This window comes from Ranitomeya variabilis, chromosome 2 (assembly GCF_051348905.1).
Source record: "Ranitomeya variabilis isolate aRanVar5 chromosome 2, aRanVar5.hap1, whole genome shotgun sequence".
In the NCBI taxonomy this organism is placed as follows: domain Eukaryota; kingdom Metazoa; phylum Chordata; class Amphibia; order Anura; family Dendrobatidae; genus Ranitomeya; species Ranitomeya variabilis.
In genome coordinates this window covers 194336922-194357314 of record NC_135233.1, presented here as the reverse complement: position 1 = coordinate 194357314, position 20393 = coordinate 194336922, and the positions used below count along the sequence as shown (strand labels likewise).

The window sequence follows — 20393 nt, the reverse complement described above, 5'->3', positions numbered from 1 at the left end:
AAAAAGCAAAACGCGCGAAAGCAGGGGCAGAGAAGCGCGGGAAATCTCTGAGGAGAGGAAACTGCAGCGCAGTTGCTGTGAGTGTGCAGGCCGCAGTGAGACTTGCAGGAAGCAGGGGGAAAACGTGCAACAGACACTGCGGGCAATTACTGGAGCCCCAAAAAAGAGACGCATTCGTCGTCAGCGACCCCCCAGGCAGAGGGGTAGTGCTGACCAGCTCAGGGACAGTATTACCGCGCTCCCTGAGAACACCTTGCCAGAGAGTGCTACAGACTCGCATGGTTTCGTCTCAGCTGTGACTGATACTGATTATTCTCCTAATCCTCCTCAAAAAGACTCTTCTCTGGACTGGGAGGCTGTTACCTCGGATCAACGTCCGCCTGCAGGAGGGAACGCAGCACCGCAAAAGACATTCTGGACTCGACTCTACGCCTGGGCCCGTCGCCAGAAGACACCTCCTTCCTCCGCCATCAGGACTACGGCGTTGTCGGAGCCTCCCCGTCAGGACTACATCGCTGAACCAGCACTGATAAGTGACCGTTGTTGACTTTATCTTAGTAGGGAGTCACTAGTGAGGCGCTGCCGCGTTCTACGGGTGTAGTTCAGGGCGGCCATATAATAATTGGGATTTACTGCGAGATTGTGTTCTTGTATATAAGTTCCCTGCGTGGAAAACGTTTGTTATCTTTTTGGTTGGAAGTTAAAAAGAAAGTTAAAAACGCTATTTGCTTTCTGGCTCCTATTTGTCCCTGCATCCTTCTTTACCTGCGGTCTCTACAGGGGCATCGTACTTTGATGGTGGCACTGTGCGGACATCGTACTTTGCTGGAGGCACTGTGAGGATATCATACTTTACTTTGCTGGAGGTACTGTGGGGACATCGTACTTTGCTGGAGGCATTGTGGGGACATCATACTTTGCTGAAGGCACTGTGGGGACATCGTACTTTGCTGGAAGCACTGAGGGGACATTGTACTTTGCTGGAGGCACTCTGGGGACATCATACTTTGCTGAAGGCACTGTGGGGACATAATTCTTTGCTGGAGGCACTGTGGGGACATTGTACTTTGATGGAGGCACTCTAGGGACATCATACTTTGCTGGAGGCACTGTGGGGACATCATACTTTGCTGGAGGCACTGTGGGGACATTGTACTTTGCTGGAGGCACTGCGGGGACATAATACTTTGCTGGAGGCACTGTGGGGACATCATACTTTGCTGGAGGCACTGTGGGGACCTTGTACTTTGCTGGAGGCACTGTGTGGACATAATACTTTGCTGGAGGCACTGTGAGGATATCTTACTTTACTGGAGGCACTGTGGGGACATTGTACTTTACTGAAGGCACTGTGGGAATATTGTACTTTGCTGGAGGCACTCTGGGGACAATGTACTTTGCTGGAGGCACTGTGAGGATATCTTACTTTACTGGAGGCACTGTGGGGACATTGTACTTTGCTGAAGGCACTGTGGGGATATTGTACTTTGCTGGAGGCACTGTGGGGACATCGTACTTTGCTGGTGGCACTGTGCAGACATCGTACTTTGCTGGAGGCACTGTGAGGATGTCTTACTTTGCTGGAGGCTCTGTGGGGACATCATACTTTGCTGGAGGCACTCTGGGGACAACGTACTTTGCTGGAGGCACTGTGAGGATATCTTACTTTACTGGAGGCACTGTGGGGACATTGAACTTTGCTGAAGGCACTGTGGGGATATTGTACTTTGTTGGAGGCACTGTGGGGATATTGTACTTTGATGGAGGCACTGTGAGGATGTCTTACTTTGCTGGTGGCACTGTGAGGATGTCTTACTTTGCTGGTGGCACTGTGAGGACATCTTTCTTTGCTGGAGGCACTGTGAGGATATTTTACTTTGCTGGAGGCACTGTGGGGACATCATACTTTGCTTGAGGTACTGTGGTGGCATTGTACTTTGCTGGAGGCAAAAAGTGTATCACTAAGGTACTTTAATACAGACATAATTACTATGTATGTGTCACCTTACATGTCATTCTCCTGGTTTATAAATGTTGGGAGATATGACTCCACCTATATATATATATACACACAGTTAGGTCCATATATATTTGGACAGAGACATTTTTCTAATTTTGGTTACAGACATTACCACAATGAATTTTAAACAGACCAATTCAGATACAGTTGAAGCTCAGACTTTCAGCTTTCATTTGAGGGTATCCACATTAAAATTGGATGAAGGGTTTAGGAGTTTCAGCTCCTTAACATGTGCCACCCTGTTTTTAAAGGGACCAAAAGTAATTGGATAATTGACTCCAGGGCTATTTCATGGACAGGTGTGGGCAAAACCTTCCAAATGCAAGCACCACACCTCAAATCTACTCCAGGCCTTTTATCTGCTTAATTGAGAATGACATAATGAAGGGATTGCCCACACCTGTCCATGAAATAGCCCTGGAGTCAATTGTCCAATTACTTTTGGTCCCTTTAAAAACAGCGTGGCACATGTTAAGGAGCTGAAACTCCTAAACCCTTCATCCAATTTTAATGTGGATACCCTCAAATGAAAGCTGAAAGTCTGAACTTCAACTGCATCTGAATTGTTTTGTTTAAAATTCATTGTGGTAATGTCTATAACCAAAATGAGAAAAATGTCTCTGTCCAAATATATATGGACCTAACTGTATATATATAAGGCATCGTGATTACTCGCTAATCCCGCCCCCTGCACAGTAGCTCCGCCCCCCACATCACCACACATAATCCGGCCCCCCACCCCATTACCACACACAATCCCGTCCCCACCACATTACCACACACAATCCCGCCCCCCCACCACATTACCACACACAATCACGTCCCCACCACATTACCACACACAATCCCGCCCCCCACCACATTACCACACACAATCCCGCCCCCACATCACCACACATAATCCCGCCAACCCATCACATCACCACACATAATCCCGCCCCCCAACACATCACCACATAATCCTGCCCTCAACCCCATTACCACACATAATCCCGCCCCCCACCACATCACCACATAATCCCGCCCCCCCACATCACCACACATAATCCCGCCCCCCCACCATATCACCACACATAATCCCGCCCCACCACCACATCACCACACATAATCCTGCCCCCCACCACATCACCACACATAATCCCGCCCCACCACCACATCACCACACATAATCCCGCCCCCCACCACATTACCACACATAATCCCGCCCCCCACCACATTACCACACATAATCCCGCCTCCCCACCACATTACCACACATAATCCCGCCTCCCCACCACATTACCACACATAATCCCGCCCCCCACCACATTACCACACATAATCCCGCCTCCCCACCACATTACCACACATAATCCCGCCTCCCCACCACATTACCACACATAATCCCGCCTCCCCACCACATTACAACACATAATCCCGCCCCCCACCACATTACCACACATAATCCCGCCCCCCACATTACCACAGATAATCCCGCCCCCCCACCACATTACCACACATAATCCCGCCCCCCACCACATTACCACACATAATCCCGCCCCCCCACCACATCACCACACATAATCCCGCCCCCCAACACATCACCACATAATCCCGCCCTCCAACCCCATTACCACACATAATCCCGCCCCCCCACCACATCACCACATAATCCCGCCCCCCCACATCACCACACATAATCCCGCCCCCCACCATATCACCACACATAATCCCGCCCCCCCACATCACCACACATAATCCCGCCCCCCACCACATTACCACGCATAATCCCGCCCCCCACCACATTACCACACACAATCCCGCCCCGCACCACATTACCACACATAATCCCGCCTCCCCACCACATTACAACACATAATCCCGTCCCCCACCACATTACCACACATAATCCCGCCCCCCACCACATTACCACAGATAATCCCGCCCCCCACCACATTACCACAAATAATCCCGCCCCCACCACATTACCACAGATAATCCCGCCCCCCCACCACATTACCACATAATCCCGCCCCCCACCACATTACCACACATAATCCCGCCCCCCACCACATTACCACACATAATCCCGCCCCCCCACCACATTACCACACTTAATCCCGCCCACCACCACATTACCACACATAATCCCGCCCCCCACCCTATTACCACACTTAATCCCGCCCCCCCCACCCTATTACCACAAATAATCCCGCCCCCTCACCCCATTACCACAAATAATCCCGCCCCCAACACATCACCACACATAATCCCACCCCCAACACATCACCACACTATTGTTAACTTAATTTTAAATTAATTTACCACCTGCCTAAGCGCTATTGAATGTTGTCTTTATTTACTTTAGTTTAATCACCAGCAGCGTTAGATAGCAATGGGCGTGCCGAGCGTTAGCTGGCTGGAAACATCTAGTATGTATATATATATATATATATATATATATATATATTATTTTTTTTTACTTTGGCTATGGGCCCCATGCTTTCTATGTACACCATAGGTCTTAAGGCTACGTTCACATTTGCGTTGTGCGCCGCAGCGTCGGCGACGCAACGCACAACGCAAACAAAACCGCAACAAAACGCACGCTAAAACGCTGCGTTTTGCGATGCATGCGTCCTTTTTGGCCGAAAGTTGGACGCAAAAGAAATGCAACTTGTTGCGTTCTCTGCGCCCAACGCTTGCGGCCATGCGTCGCAAAACGCAGCACAACGCATGTCCATGCGCCCCCATGTTAAATATAGGGGCGCATGACACATGCGGCGACGCTGCGGTGCCGAACGCAAATGTGAACGTAGCCTAAGCCTACATGTGCCACATCAATTGCAACCAACCACCAGATGCCAGGACTCAGGAGCTCTGCAGAGATTTTCACATAGGCTGGATTAAAAAAAAGAGCTGTAGGACATGCTATCTAGGTCTTTGGTACAAGACTCTGTGTAATATTTCTATGAAAGTAGATGACATAGTTTATTTGTATCACTTGTATCAGAAGGCTTACGTTATCTGCAAAGCTAAGGAAAGGAACCCCCCCCCAATAAGTGCATCCGTAGCTCTACCCCCAGCCCTGAGTGCACAGCTCCTTCCTCCAGGGTCGGGGCCATTGCTGCTGAGGCTTCAGGCTGAGGAGGTCGTCTCCTAGGAATGTCCTTATTTAGTCAGCCTGTGAGGCGGCGCAGGGCTCTGCATTCCCACAGCTCAGGAGAACACATCACAGGATGGGACTCCAGCTCCGTCCGGACTGCGAGGATTTAACCATGACAATCCCAGATCTTCAGTGACAGGGCTCAGGATGGCGGTGTGAGGTGCGCCTGGAGGCGAGCAGGATGACAATGACCCCTCAGCAGAAGACGCCGAGCAAGGACCTCGGGTGGTGGCTCCAGGAGGGCGGCAAGGTGGGCACTGTCATTCCTTACAATTGGTCTGATACTAATAGTTCACCACAGACGGTATGGAGGCTGCTGACTGCACACCTGCTGCTGACTGCACACCTGCTCCTGACTGCACACCTGCTCCTGACTGCACACCTGCTCCTGACAACCCTGCTGCTATCAGTTCTGCCAGTTACCAGCTGTTTGTACATAGAATATTATCTGCATAGTCTCATGGTAATTCCTTCAGATACATATATCATAAATCATTACCTGGGCAGAGTAGTGTGCACCTGCCTTTATCTGTCAGGGTTGTCAGCTTTATAATCGGTACAAATAGGGGACCTTGTATCCCATGTCCCCTAGAGAGGCTGATGTGTCTGTGCCTTTATAAAAGCTTCTGCAGATTGTGATTTCTGTTAGGGTTCGTTCACACGACTGTATAAATCAGACGAGTGCTATCTGGTTGTGACGGAAAGTTCTCGTACCCATGATATATTATAGGTCTGTGCACATGTCCGATTATTCTATAGGGCATGCATGATTTGCCTCTGAGAATGGGATGACACTTGCCCCTTTGTGTCTATGAGTTCGGGAAAAAATGTGACTGCACTCGGATGACATCTGAGTGCGGTGCAATTTACACATACTGACAGAATGGAGAGGATGGAGAGACTTTTTTTTTCTCTCTACCTCCGAGAAAAACGGATCACACTCTGATCACACTCTGATCAAACCCTCATTAAACTCTGATCAAACTCTGGTCACACTCTGATGAGTGTGATTAGCTTCATTGGACCAACTTTCTTAGGTGGAGAGAACACGGCGGTGTGACCCTGGCACCTCTCTCAGCATTTCACAGGTTACACGGTAACACCAAAGCTCGGAGAAGTCACGGAACCGCAAACATCTGCGCCTGGTGCTGCTGCGATTATTAGAGCTGGGATCCGTGTAAACAGTGGACAGATCACAGATCAGTCGGATTCGCACTGAACTCTATGACAAGTGAGTCTTGTGCAGGTCGCATTGCTGCACCGCAGGGAATCATTAGATACAATGGCACGTCAGCCATGACATAAATGCTGCTAGGTTAGTCCTATAAGTTTTTCTGTGCTATAAATTCTTTATCATTTATTATTATTTCCCAATGTATCTGTGATAACAGGTTGTCAGTCTGTGATTTTTTTATATAAGTTGTCGAGAACAAAAAAAGGAAAATATTTATAACCATACCATATTTCTCATCAGATACGGCACAAGTTCCCCATTACCTGTGTCAGTGCGCACTAAGGGTACATTTCCACTGGCGAGAGACAAATCGGTCCGTAATCTGGACCGAAAAAATGGATGTCACGTATGCGAGTGTCATGCGAGTGCAATGCGAGTGCAATGCGATTTTTAATCGCATCATCCGTATGACATCAGTATGACATCCGTATTGCTGTCCGATTTTTACGCACCGGTGTCCTTTGAAAAGCCGGCAAATCAGCGCCGCCGTGTACAGTAAAATCACACTGACAGGTTAGAATAGAGTAGATATATGCACATAGAATGTGTGTATATACATATATATATGTCAGTGAGACACCTATATATGTATTTTTATATTTAATGCAGCGCTAGATAGCATTAAAGCCGCTAATTCAATTGCCGGCTTTTGCTCTCTCCTTCCCAAACCCGACATGATATGAGACATAGTTTACATACAGTAAACCATCTCATATCCCCTTTGTTTTTGCATATTCCACACTACTAATGTTAGTGTGTGTATGTGCAAAATTTGGCCGCTGTAGCTGCTCAAAGGGTTAAATGGCGGAACAAATTGGCGTGGGCTCCCGCGCAATTTTCTCCGCCCGAGTGGTAAAGCCAGTGACTGAGGGCAGATATTAATAGCCAGGAGAGGGTCCATGGTTATTGCCCCCCCCCGTGGCTACAAACATCAATAACATTGGTCCGAGTGCAATCCGATTTTTTTATCAGATTGCACTCGTCCGTTTTCCTCGCCAGTGGAAATGAGCCCTAACACTAACACCTAGGTGTAAAAAGCTCAGTAGAAAGATCTACTGCTCCCTCATAGGTTTCTACATTTTTTACAATCTGGCCATTAAAAAAACAATCTTGGTCCAACAGATACGGACATTTTACAGCAAAAAAGAATATACATTCACTTTATACAAGAGCTTTCCTTTACCAGTAACATTTCTTTGCCATAGAAAATATTATCAAATTCCTCGAACATTGATTGTTATTATTATTTATTATTATAACGCTATTTATTCTATTTATTCCATGGCGCTTTACATGTGAGGAGGGGTGTACATAATAAAAAACAAGTACAGTAATCTTGGACAATGCAAGTCACGACTGGTACAGGAGGAGAGAGGACACTGCCCGCGAGGGCTCACAATCTAAATGATAACAGTCTCGTCAACCAATAGAAATGTCAGACATGCTGCGCTGAGTACGTGCTGCTCTGAATACGTGCTGCCCTCAATCCGTGCTGCGCTGAGTACGTGCTGCCCTCAATACGTGCTGCGCTGAGTATGTGCTGCCCTCAATACGTGCTGCCCTGGGTACGTGCTGCCCTCAATACGTGCTGTGCTGAGTATGTGCTGCCCTCAATACGTGCTGTGCTGAGTACGTGCTGCCCTCAATACGTGCTGTGCTGAATACGTGCTGCCCTCAATACTTGCTGTGCTGAATATGTGCTGCGCTCCATACATGCTGTGCTCCTTACATGCGCTGAATATGTGCTGTGCTCCATATGTGCTGCGCTCCATACGTGCTGCGCTGAATACGCGCTGTGCTCCATACGTGCTGTGCTCTATACGTGCTACTCTCCATATGTGCTGCCCTGAATACGTGCTGCTCTGAGTACGTGCTGCGCTGAGTACGTGCTGCGCTGAGTACGTGCTGTGCTGAATACGTGCTGCCCTGATTATGTGCTGCGCTGAGTACGTGCTGCCCTGAGTGTGTGCTACGCTGAGTACGTGCTGCCCTGGGTACGTGCTGCGCTGAGTACGTGCTGTGCTGAATACGTGCTGCCCTGATTATGTGCTGCGCTGAGTACGTGCTGCCCTGAGTGTGTGCTACGCTGAGTACGTGCTGCCCTGGGTATGTGCTGCGCTGAGTACGTGCTGCCCTGAGTGTGTGCTGCGCTGAGTACGTGCTGCCCTGAATACGTGCTGCGCTGAGTACGTGCTGCCCTGAATACGTGCTGCGCTGAGTACTTGCTGCCCAGAATACGTGCTGACTTGAGTACGTGCTGACTTGAGTACGTGCTGCCCTGAGTACGTGCTGCGCTGAGTACGTGCTGCCCTGGGTATGTGCTGCGCTGAGTACGTGCTGCCCTGAATACGTGCTGCGCTGAGTACGTGCTGCCCTGAATATGTGCTGCGCTGAATACATGCTGCGCTGAATACGTCCTGCGCTGAATACGTGCTGCGCTGGGTACGTGCTGCGCTGAGTAAGTGCTGCCCTGAATACGTGCTGTGCTGAATACGTGCTGTGCTGAATACGTGCTGCCCTGATTATGTGCTGCCCTGGGTACGTGCTGCGCTGAGTACGTGCTGCCCTGAGTGTGTGCTACACTGAGTACGTGCTGCCCTGGGTATGTGCTGCGCTGAGTACGTGCTGCCCTGAATACGTGCTGCGCTGAGTACGTGCTGCCCTGGGTACGTGCTGCCCTGAGTGTGTGCTACACTGAGTACGTGCTGCCCTGGGTATGTGCTGCGCTGAGTACGTGCTGCCCTGAATACGTGCTGCGCTGAGTACGTGCTGCCCTGGGTACGTGCTGCGCTGAATACGTGCTGCGCTGAATACGTGCTGCGCTGAATACGTGCTGCCCTGAATACGTGCTGCGCTGAGTACGTGCTGCGCTGAATACGTGCTGCGCTGAGTACGTGCTGTGCTGAATACGTGCTGCCCTGATTATGTGCTGCACTGAGTACGTGCTGCCCTGAGTGTGTGCTACGCTGAGTATGTGCTGCGCTGAGTATGTGCTGCGCTGAGTACGTGCTGCCCTGAATACGTGCTGCGCTGAGTACGTGCTGCGCTGAGTACGTGCTGCTCTGAATACGTGCTGACTTGAGTACGTGCTGCGCTGAGTACGTGCTGCCCTGAATACGTGCTGCGCTGAGTACTTGCTGCCCAGAATACGTGCTGACTTGAGTACGTGCTGACTTGAGTACGTGCTGCCCTGAGTACGTGCTGCGCTGAGTACGTGCTGCCCTGGGTATGTGCTGCGCTGAGTACGTGCTGCCCTGAATACGTGCTGCGCTGAGTACGTGCTGCCCTGAATATGTGCTGCGCTGAATACATGCTGCGCTGAATACGTCCTGCGCTGAATACGTGCTGCGCTGGGTACGTGCTGCGCTGAGTAAGTGCTGCCCTGAATACGTGCTGTGCTGAATACGTGCTGCCCTGATTATGTGCTGCCCTGGGTACGTGCTGCGCTGAGTACGTGCTGTGCTGAATACGTGCTGCCCTGATTATGTGCTGCGCTGAGTACGTGCTGCCCTGAGTGTGTGCTACACTGAGTACGTGCTGCCCTGGGTATGTGCTGCGCTGAGTACGTGCTGCCCTGAATACGTGCTGCGCTGAGTACGTGCTGCCCTGGGTACGTGCTGCCCTGAGTGTGTGCTACACTGAGTACGTGCTGCCCTGGGTATGTGCTGCGCTGAGTACGTGCTGCCCTGAATACGTGCTGCGCTGAGTACGTGCTGCCCTGGGTACGTGCTGCGCTGAATACGTGCTGCGCTGAATACGTGCTGCGCTGAATACGTGCTGCCCTGAATACGTGCTGCGCTGAGTACGTGCTGCGCTGAATACGTGCTGCGCTGAGTACGTGCTGTGCTGAGTACGTGCTGTGCTGAATACGTGCTGCCCTGATTATGTGCTGCACTGAGTACGTGCTGCCCTGAGTGTGTGCTGCCCTGAGTGTGTGCTGCCCTGAGTGTGTGCTGCCCTGAGTGTGTGCTACGCTGAGTATGTGCTGCGCTGAGTACGTGCTGCCCTGAATACGTGCTGCGCTGAGTACGTGCTGCGCTGAGTACATGCTGCTCTGAATACGTGCTGACTTGAGTACGTGCTGCGCTGAATACGTGCTGCGCTGAGTACGTGCTGACTTGAGTACGTGCTGCGCTGAATACGTGCTGCCCTGAATACGTGCTGCGCTGAGTACTTGCTGCCCAGAATACGTGCTGACTTGAGTACGTGCTAACTTGAGTACGTGCTGCCCTGAGTACGTGCTGCGCTGAATACGTGCTGCGCTGAATACGTGCTGCGCTGAATACGTGCTGCCCTGAATACGTGCTGCGCTGAGTACGTGCTGCGCTGAATACGTGCTGCGCTGAGTACGTGCTGTGCTGAATACGTGCTGCCCTGATTATGTGCTGCACTGAGTACGTGCTGCCCTGAGTGTGTGCTACGCTGAGTATGTGCTGCGCTGAGTATGTGCTGCGCTGAGTACGTGCTGCCCTGAATACGTGCTGCGCTGAGTACGTGCTGCGCTGAGTACGTGCTGCTCTGAATACGTGCTGACTTGAGTACGTGCTGCGCTGAGTACGTGCTGCCCTGAATACGTGCTGCGCTGAGTACTTGCTGCCCAGAATACGTGCTGACTTGAGTACGTGCTGACTTGAGTACGTGCTGCCCTGAGTACGTGCTGCGCTGAGTACGTGCTGCCCTGGGTATGTGCTGCGCTGAGTACGTGCTGCCCTGAATACGTGCTGCGCTGAGTACGTGCTGCCCTGAATATGTGCTGCGCTGAATACATGCTGCGCTGAATACGTCCTGCGCTGAATACGTGCTGCGCTGGGTACGTGCTGCGCTGAGTAAGTGCTGCCCTGAATACGTGCTGTGCTGAATACGTGCTGCCCTGATTATGTGCTGCCCTGGGTACGTGCTGCGCTGAGTACGTGCTGTGCTGAATACGTGCTGCCCTGATTATGTGCTGCGCTGAGTACGTGCTGCCCTGAGTGTGTGCTACACTGAGTACGTGCTGCCCTGGGTATGTGCTGCGCTGAGTACGTGCTGCCCTGAATACGTGCTGCGCTGAGTACGTGCTGCGCTGGGTACGTGCTGCGCTGAATACATCCTGCGCTGAATACGTGCTGCGCTGAATACGTGCTGCCCTGAATACGTGCTGCGCTGAGTACGTGCTGCGCTGAATACGTGCTGCGCTGAGTACGTGCTGCGCTGAATACGTGCTGCCCTGATTATGTGCTGCACTGAGTGCGTGCTGCCCTGAGTGTGTGCTACGCTGAGTACGTGCTGCCCTGGGTATGTGCTGCGCTGAGTACGTGCTGCCCTGAATACGTGCTGCGCTGAGTACGTGCTGCGCTGAGTACGTGCTGCTCTGAATACGTGCTGACTTGAGTACGTGCTGCGCTGAATACGTGCTGCGCTGAATACGTGCTGCCCTGAATACGTGCTGCTCTGAGTATGTGCTGCGCTGAATACGTGCTGCCCTGGGTATGTGCTGTGCTGAGTACGTGCTGCCCTGAGTACGTGCTGCCCTGAGTGTGTGCTACGCTGAGTACGTGCTGCCCTGGGTATGTGCTGCGCTGAGTACGTGCTGCCCTGAATACGTGCTGCGCTGAGTACGTGCTGCGCTGAGTACGTGCTGCTCTGAATACGTGCTGACTTGAGTACGTACTGCGCTGAATACGTGCTGCTCTGAGTTTGTGCTGCGCTGAATACGTGCTGCCCTGGGTACGTGCTGCGCTGAGTACGTGCTGCGCTGAGTACGTGCTGCGCTGAGTACGTGCTGCGCTGAGTACGTGCTGCGCTGAATACGTGCTGCACTGATTATGGCCACTGTTCCATAACTCTGCGCGTTTGTGTTGTGGTGACGACACAAGTCAGTTGTGTATGGAAGAGAAAGTCGCTAGTAGTAACGATTTGTCACTTGCTGGATTAGTTACCGGGTTTTCTGGGTGAATTACAGAACTTCTGGGGAATGATAACATGAGGAATCCTGACAGTGTGTAATAGACACAATATTAGGATTTCTCTGACAGTTCTCGCAGTCGCTCCTGCGATGTGCTGGGGCTGTGTCTGATCTGTTTCTTTTCTGTTTATCGCAATGCTCCTTTGAATTTGACCAAACAATCAATCAGAGCAGAATCCTAACAATGAGCATATTACGCGCTGCTGTGACTCCGACTGTTAGGGCTCATTCTCACCACCATATCTTCGGTTTGAGTGTTGACCGTGAAAAAAAAACGTCCCACACTCTGATCAGTGTTAGGCCATGGGGCAGTGCAGAAGAGCTATTGTTTTTTTCATTGACGGAATCTGCGCAGCGCTCTAGTTTCTTAAATAAATCGGATGAGACTCGGCCATTCAAGTCAATGGGCACGAAAAAGAAAAATTATTTTTTTATACGGCCTTAGGTTTAGTTCCCACAATTAGCTGTTGGTGAGTTTTTGATGCTGTGTATTTTTGTGCAGCGTCTTACCGCTCCATCAAAGTGGATGGATTATAGCCATCTCACGCCTCGGGGCTTTTTTTTATTACCCAGCATTAACTGTCCGGCGGTGAGTGATTTACATCCACAACATGGTTCTTTCTCTTGGGTGGACGCTGAGTTATATGTCTGGATTTCCCCCCTAAAATTGCATTAGATGAAAAACATCCGCACGTAATACACACACAGGCGTTTTTAGTGAGTTTCAGCTGCGGAAATGCGCTAATGCCGCCTGTAATCCGCACATAACTACAACCATAACATTGTGTCACAGCCGAACTTCAGGAAGAATCAGATTTATTTCTAGATACAACATACCAAAAATAGACAAAAACTAGATAAAAACGCAGTGAAGAAAAAACACAAATAAACCTAATATACCTAATGGTAATCACAAATTCACCAAATACTCACTGTGACGGGTAACGCAGCCTGAAAAGTTTGGTCCAAAAGAAAAAAGAAATTAAAAACCTCAACGTGCTTCATACAGAAGCTGCTCCAATATAAATGTGCGTCGGTCCGTACTGCCGACCAACAGAGAGCAACATCCAAGGAAACAAAAGAGTAATGCCGATTTTATTTTATTTATTTTTTGTACCGATCCTTTTCCTTATATAAAAAGGTTAGTATTTGGCCCAGAAATCCCTATAACTATACATTTATTAATGCCATGCTTTACTTAGTATATCACTTGGGACTGTGGTGGTGACGAGGGAGCAGACAGAGTTCGGGTTTTGGATAGAATTTTTCCTTTGGAACGTTAGTCTGTCGTTATAGAATGAACGGACTTTATATGCAATGAAATTGGTTGAATTTTAATTTTCAGACTTTTTATTCCAGTTATATTAAGCGTCCTATTATAAAACCTTCGTGATATTACTGAAGGCCGTGGACACTTCTCATCTCACTTCCGGCCATTCTTCTACTTCCAGCTGCAGACTGATTATTTCTCACTATTCCTTCCACATCTACACTGGGAATATTCCACATGATCCAAAAATATCCAGATTGAAATGTTTTGAGGCTGGAGACTTTGCTGGAGCAGCCGGATTTCCAGATCATATTTAGCAGGACAGATGAATTTCGATGATGGTTCCTCGCTGCCGATGGTCTTGTTTCCTCAGTACTCCATCTTCATGTGTTCTCCGTACCTTACACTTATGATACATGAGTCACTTTATTACGATATTCTGCTTTCACAAATCCTGGGAAAAAAGATTGATAGATTTATAACTAAAAGAGGAATAATTCCAGGTGATGAAGCTATCCTAGACATATTATTCAGAACTTGCTCTTCCTAACATGAATCCACCTGGTCAGACATCGACAATGTGACTGTCCACCTGCAAATTTCATATTTTGATTGGGCGAGATACGAGAACTTTAGCCCTGTCACCAAATATGTTGTCAACTTATAAGTTGTCCACAGCAATATGCGGATTAAAAAATAATGCTTCTTATGTTTATTACTGTTACTGCCTAAAATGTACTGGGGATCAGTATGTAGCAATATATACAGTATATAATCATGACAGTACATGCAAATATCTCGAATCAGAATTAGAGCAAAAAGAAAAGGAACAAATGGCTGTAATGCCTGCTGCAGTGCAGTAGCACACAACCTCCAGCGGGTGAAGGAAAACAGGTACACTCACCGTGAAATCACAGAGCAGCAGGCAGGAGCCACTAGGTGGTGAAAGAGTAGTCAGAGAAAGCCGGTTCAGCAACAGAGAGGGAATGAAGTATCAGAGGTCACAGCAATACACGTCAGAAACAAGCCAAAGAAGTCAGAGCCGAACGGGAGCAGAAAAGCCAGAGACACGACAGTCAAACAGGTCAGAGGACAAGCCGAGTCAAATACCAAGGGTTCACAATACGGAGAGCGAGTACTACAATGAGCGAAGTCACAGGGGAACACAGGAACGGGACCTAGGTAAACAGGCAGAGGATAAATCAGGGTAGAACTAGGTCAGCTGCTCAAGCCAGAGAAAGGAACTATAACTGACTCTGCCAGCAGGTAAAAGCGGACTGAAATAGCCAGACAGATCCCAAAACGAGAGCAAGGAAGATTAATCCCCGCATGACCATCCCAGGGAGAGAATAATCAGAGACAAACCCCGGACTGGATCATGACAATGGCAGACCAAATAAAAACATGTGTATCCTTTATTACTTAAAGATAAAAGGGAATTAAAGGGACACAATAGGCATGGCCACCATGGGCAACATGAGAGTAGAAAATAAGGTTGGGAAAGACGCCAGGCATTAGGAATACATAGGGGTTACATAGAGCAGGGAAATGCTCCCATCATTAGTGTTTGCAGCTCACTGATGTGCCTCGCTCATTGTTACCCCAGTAGGGGACAGGATATATGAGCTGTAGTACATAGCACTCATTGGGAAGACTATTGGAACCGAGTCATGAATAGTAATTAGTCATCAATATATGCACAAGTAGTGTCAAGATGTAGAGATATGAAACGGCATAAGTCTACAGAGAATGGTAGATAACTCAGCAGCCAAAGAAGAAAAACACAGTAAAAAAATGGTTATCAAGGGATAAAGCCATATTGCATATAATACACATAACCATCCATATACTCTAATCAAAATTATTCCAACCCCCATTGCAAATGTCTGCTGCTTGTAATACACCAATCAAACAAGAACAATGTAAATCATCACCATTCCTATAACAAGAGGTTCCAAAAAATGCAATGCTGAAGGCCACTGTGAGTGCTGGTTGCTACGGGCTTATTCAATATAGTTGAATCACTATGTACAGACAGAGGCGGCATCTTATTCATGTAACAATCTACCCAGATCATTGTTCTATAAATTTGTGATTGAGGGTAATGTCACATTTTCATGTAGTTGTTAAGTGGTGCCCTGCAGTTGATTACTGGTGGGCACTTGGCAGCCCAGTCTGACACTGGATGTGTCCCATTAAAATGCTTCTCAAAAGGATACCCTTTTAGTATGTATTTGTTTATTAATAGTCTAGTGTATATTTTTTACTATTTCCACTCTGTGCAGTACAAATGTCTTGTGAATCAAGTATCACATGTCAGAAATTTCTATAATTGCAGATTCAATAAGTCATGAAAGGCTTGGACTGGCCCACAGGAAAACAGGTGAATCCTCCGGTGGGCCCCCACCACTCTATAAGTGCTGTAGTTGGCACAATATCATTATGTACAATGGAAACATCATTCATTTAACAAACTATCCAGTGTATTATATAGAAGCATAGATACTTGTGTGAATGAGGGCAATTATATATTTGCATGTAGCTGATCAGTGATCCCGGAGAGTCTGGGTTATTGGTGGATTTCTGACTCCCCAGTCTGACACTGGGTCATGGTGCATGTTTCTTTGATAAAAATTTTAATAAGAAAGAAATAGAACTTGAAGACTTTTCTCGACACATTTGGCTCCAGTTGTAAAGTCAGAAAGTTGATAAATAAGTACACGGGCCAAGTGCCACTGAACTGTGTGAGTAATGTTTCCGAATAGTGCCAGGAATGCTGCGTTACAAACACACAGGATCCGTCTCACAAGGTGATGCTCATAAGTGGTAAGGCATCGGCGGCCTGTAGTAATGAAGTCCAGATGCCGGGAGCTCTGTTTATTCAATGGAGAAGTCTCAGTGCCAAGCCGCTAACAATTGTATTACATGACGGTAATCAATGGCTCGCGATAAGAAAGACCGAATGACAGCCAACATAAATTATACCATTACCAGAAGCCACAGTCCTTGGATATTGGCAGCAGGCTACGTGCCATCATGTGGTCGGGAGTCAGGATCTACGGTTCACCGTCCTCCACAAGCCTCTTGGAATTAGTGGCTATGTATGGACAAACTTGTGAGTTGTTTTTCAGCCTTCTTGGGATCAGAAGCGCCGAGTTGCGTGGTTACATTTTATCCATCTAATTTAACATTTATCTTCAGGCTCCTCAAGCAAATCCAGCAGTGCCCAATCCCACCATATAAAGCTCTGCTGGCATCTGCACTCTTCGTTTTCCTACTTCTGCACCTTCTTCTAGAGCAAGGAAATAGACAGCAGTGCCAAAAACCATCTGAATGCCCATAACGGGGTCCATTTGGTTTCTGCCAGTCGCGCAACGTACAGCACTATTTTAGCTGACATTGACAGTATCTGTGATGGAAAGCCAAGGAGTATATTTAATAAAGGGAGCCCGGTGTATAAGAGCAGCATAAAGTAGTGGCCGATATGCACTGATTTCTCACGTACTTGTTTTCTTTCTTAGTTTTCATGAAATTGCTGTATATTTATATCCCCCAAAAAACCTTTTGATATGCTCCGGTGAGGTATGAAAATTCAGACTGTCCGGTCCAATGGGTAGAGATTGGCAAACTGGTGGATGTTCAGGTCCTGCAAGTTCAGCTGAACATTTTAAAAAAGTTCAGTTTGGGTACCCGAACTCGAACCCGAACCCGGACCCCATTCAAATGAATGGGGGGGCCTGAATATCAGGTGTTTCCCACGCTGTCATCTATAATGACCAGTAAAGGCTAAGCAAACAGCCGTGAGCTGATATTAATAGCCTGGGAACCTTTATGGCTGTTGGCCTGTTCCCAAAATATTAACATCAGCCTCCAGCTGGCAACTTTCCCTCTGCTGGTTATGAAATTACCGGAGACTCCACACCATTTTTTTCCATTTTTTTTAATTTATTAACAAGTACAGAAAAGTACACACCCAAGGTAACCTTAGTTCACAGCCTCCAGTTGTTCCAGCAGCTGGAACTCCAGTAACTGTAAAATGTTCGTCAAAGTGTCCCATGAGGTTTATGGGCCTTGCAGCTGCCGGAACACCCGGTGGCTGTGAATTCTGGTAACCTTACCTAAGCTCATAGCCACCCGGTCTCGCGGTAGGTCGATTGCTGGACTGATCAATGCCTGAGTGCCAGACTCGTAGTTGTTCATCAGTCCAGCACTGGCAAGTGAAAAGCAAGGGAAACAGTTGCTATGAACTCAGGTGACCTTACTGGTACTTGTTAATAAATAAAAAAAAGAAAAGAAAAAATCAGCGTGGGTTCCCCCTTAATTTTCGTTAACAGCAGAAGGAAAGCCGATGTCTGGGGGCTGATGTTAATATTCTGGGAACGGGCAGGTTCCCAGGCTCTTAATATCAGCTCACACGTTTACTTAGCCTTTTTTGGTTATTATGGTTATTATAAGTTCAGAAAAAAATCACTGCACACATACAAGAAAAATAATGCTTCAGGTGAGTATTTATTTGATGCTGATATGTGAAGTGACAATTTAAAGATGTTTCGCCAATTAATGGCCTTTATCATATAGTCGCCTTTTCAAATAAGCATCATGGAAAAACCAGGTAAGGCGTGTCGCTGCAATGAAATATGTCATAGAGCATATTAAGCCAATGTGAATTCAATGCCCAGTGTAAGCAATGGGTTCAGGTCAAGAGTGCCTGCATCCTCCACTGCGCCACCACTGACTCAAGCCTGTATTCCCTGGAGACCGGCTCCTCCTGAACCCATTACTTACACTGGGCATTGACTCCACCCGGGCTTAATATGCTCTATGACACATTTCATTGCGGTGACACGCCTTACCTGGTTTTTCCATGATGTTTATTTGAAAAGGTGACTATATAATATGTCGGGGCCCCACTATAACCAATAACCAGCAAAGGCTAAACAGACAGATGCAGGGTGATATTAAAAGAAAAGAGGAGGCAGCGACACTCATTGGACCAGACAGCCCAGTAGATAAGTACAAGGTCTTTTTTTCCCTTGAATTGAAGTGATATGTGCTGCATTCTATAATGCTGTCACATAGGGCTGAAAGGTGGTGCCTGTAGGTTATATGGGGAAAAATGGTGACAGGTTCCCTTTAACCATTCTTTTGTAGAATGATTTATGTGCTTTAGATTGTCGTATTCCTGCGTGATCCTTGTTCTTTTGAGAGGCAGTTCATGGACAGACATCCTGACACTTTCCTTTAGAATTTACTTTTATAATTCAGAATTTATTGTTCTCTCAATGATGGCAGCCGTTCTGGCCCAAATGCAGCAAAACAGACCAAAACCATGATACCACCACCATCTTGTTTCACAGATGATATAACGTTTTTATGCTATTATGCAGTGTTTCATTTAAACCAAAAAGCTCTACAGTATATTGGTCACATCCGTCAAAACAACATTGTACTGACATCTTTCTGGTTTGTGCTGGTGATATTTAAAGGGAACCTGTCACCCCCAAAATCGCTGGTGAGGTAAGCTCACCGGCATCAGGGGCTTATCTACAGCATTCTGTAATGCTGTAGATAAGTTGCCGATGTTACCTGAAAGAGGAGAAAAAGATGTTAGATTATACTCATCCAGGGGCGGTCCCGCTGTGATCCGGTCGGATGGGTGTCTCCGGTCCGCTCCGGCGCCTCCCATCTTCGTTCCATGACGTCCTCTTCGGGTATTTACGCCGCTGCTCCCGTGCAGGCGTACTTTGTCTGCCCTGTTGAGGGCAGAGCAAAGTACTGCAGTGCGCAGGCGCCAGAAAGGTCAGAGAGGCCCGGCGCCTGCGCACTGCAGTACTTTGCTCTGCCCTCAACAGGGCAGACAAAGTACGCCTGCGCCGGAGCCGCCGTGTAAAGACCCGAAGAGGACATCATGGAAGTTTGGTTCAGCCTCCGAACTTAACTCTGAACTCAAACCCAATAGAAGTCAATGGGGACCCGAACTTTGGTGCTTTAAAATGGCTGTAAAAATAGTTTTAGCAAGGGCTAGTGGGCTGCAAAAGGAAACTAAATAGAGCAAGACAATTGCCCTTCCAAACAATTGTGAATAGGAAATGACTTAAAATAGCATAGAAAAAAAAATCCTGACCCAGAAAGGGAGATCCAAGTGGAGGAAGTAGATGTGGCAGTGTAGGTGGAAGAGGCATACGAGGAGCCAACATTTTCTTGTCTTTTTATTGATTTTTTTGGTGGGTACTCTGTTGAACACTCTCTCTCTCTGTATACAGGCTGCGTAATACTCTGCACTTTTTCGGCTGAAAACAATGAGGAGAGCATCAAATAGGGGACGTGGCTGTGTTGCTGGTGATGTAGCTGATGCAGGAAGAGTGAGGGTAAGGTCGATCTGTGCCTGCTACCCGCCCAAATGAAACACCTTCCTCTGGTGCATGCAGGCGACAGGACATTCTGCATAAGTTCGTAGGTCCGAGTACCGCTGGATGAATGATAAGGCCAGAACAAGTAGAGGTGGTTTTAGATTGGTTGGCTGATAGTGCCTCCAGTCCCTTCGCTTTCTCTTCCCGCCCAGTCCCTTGCTGAAAGCATCGATTTTGCACCTGTTGCCCATGGGAAGCTGCCTTTCATACCACCCCCTTGCAAATCAGGCAGCAGTCTGAGCCCCCAGTCATGCAGCAGTCACTTCTGCTTTTTGATGATTCCACTGGCTGTGGTTCTGTGGGCACTTCACCCGGCCCTGCCCCACAAGCAGAAGAGACTGAGTGCACTGATGCCAAAACACTTGTTCTG

General features: G+C 48.1%; 1 protein-coding gene across 1 annotated transcript in view; it reads left to right on the top strand.

The window, feature by feature from the left end:
* The first annotated feature begins 5070 nt into the window (after positions 1–5070).
* LOC143804857 (uncharacterized) overlaps positions 5071–20393 on the top strand; it is a 185922-nt gene continuing 170599 nt past the window's right edge. Inside the window, exon 1 of the mRNA XM_077283368.1 lies at positions 5071–5415. Coding sequence (XP_077139483.1) covers positions 5347–5415 — 69 coding nt within the window. The 5' untranslated portion in view covers positions 5071–5346. The remainder of the gene's footprint in view (positions 5416–20393) is intronic.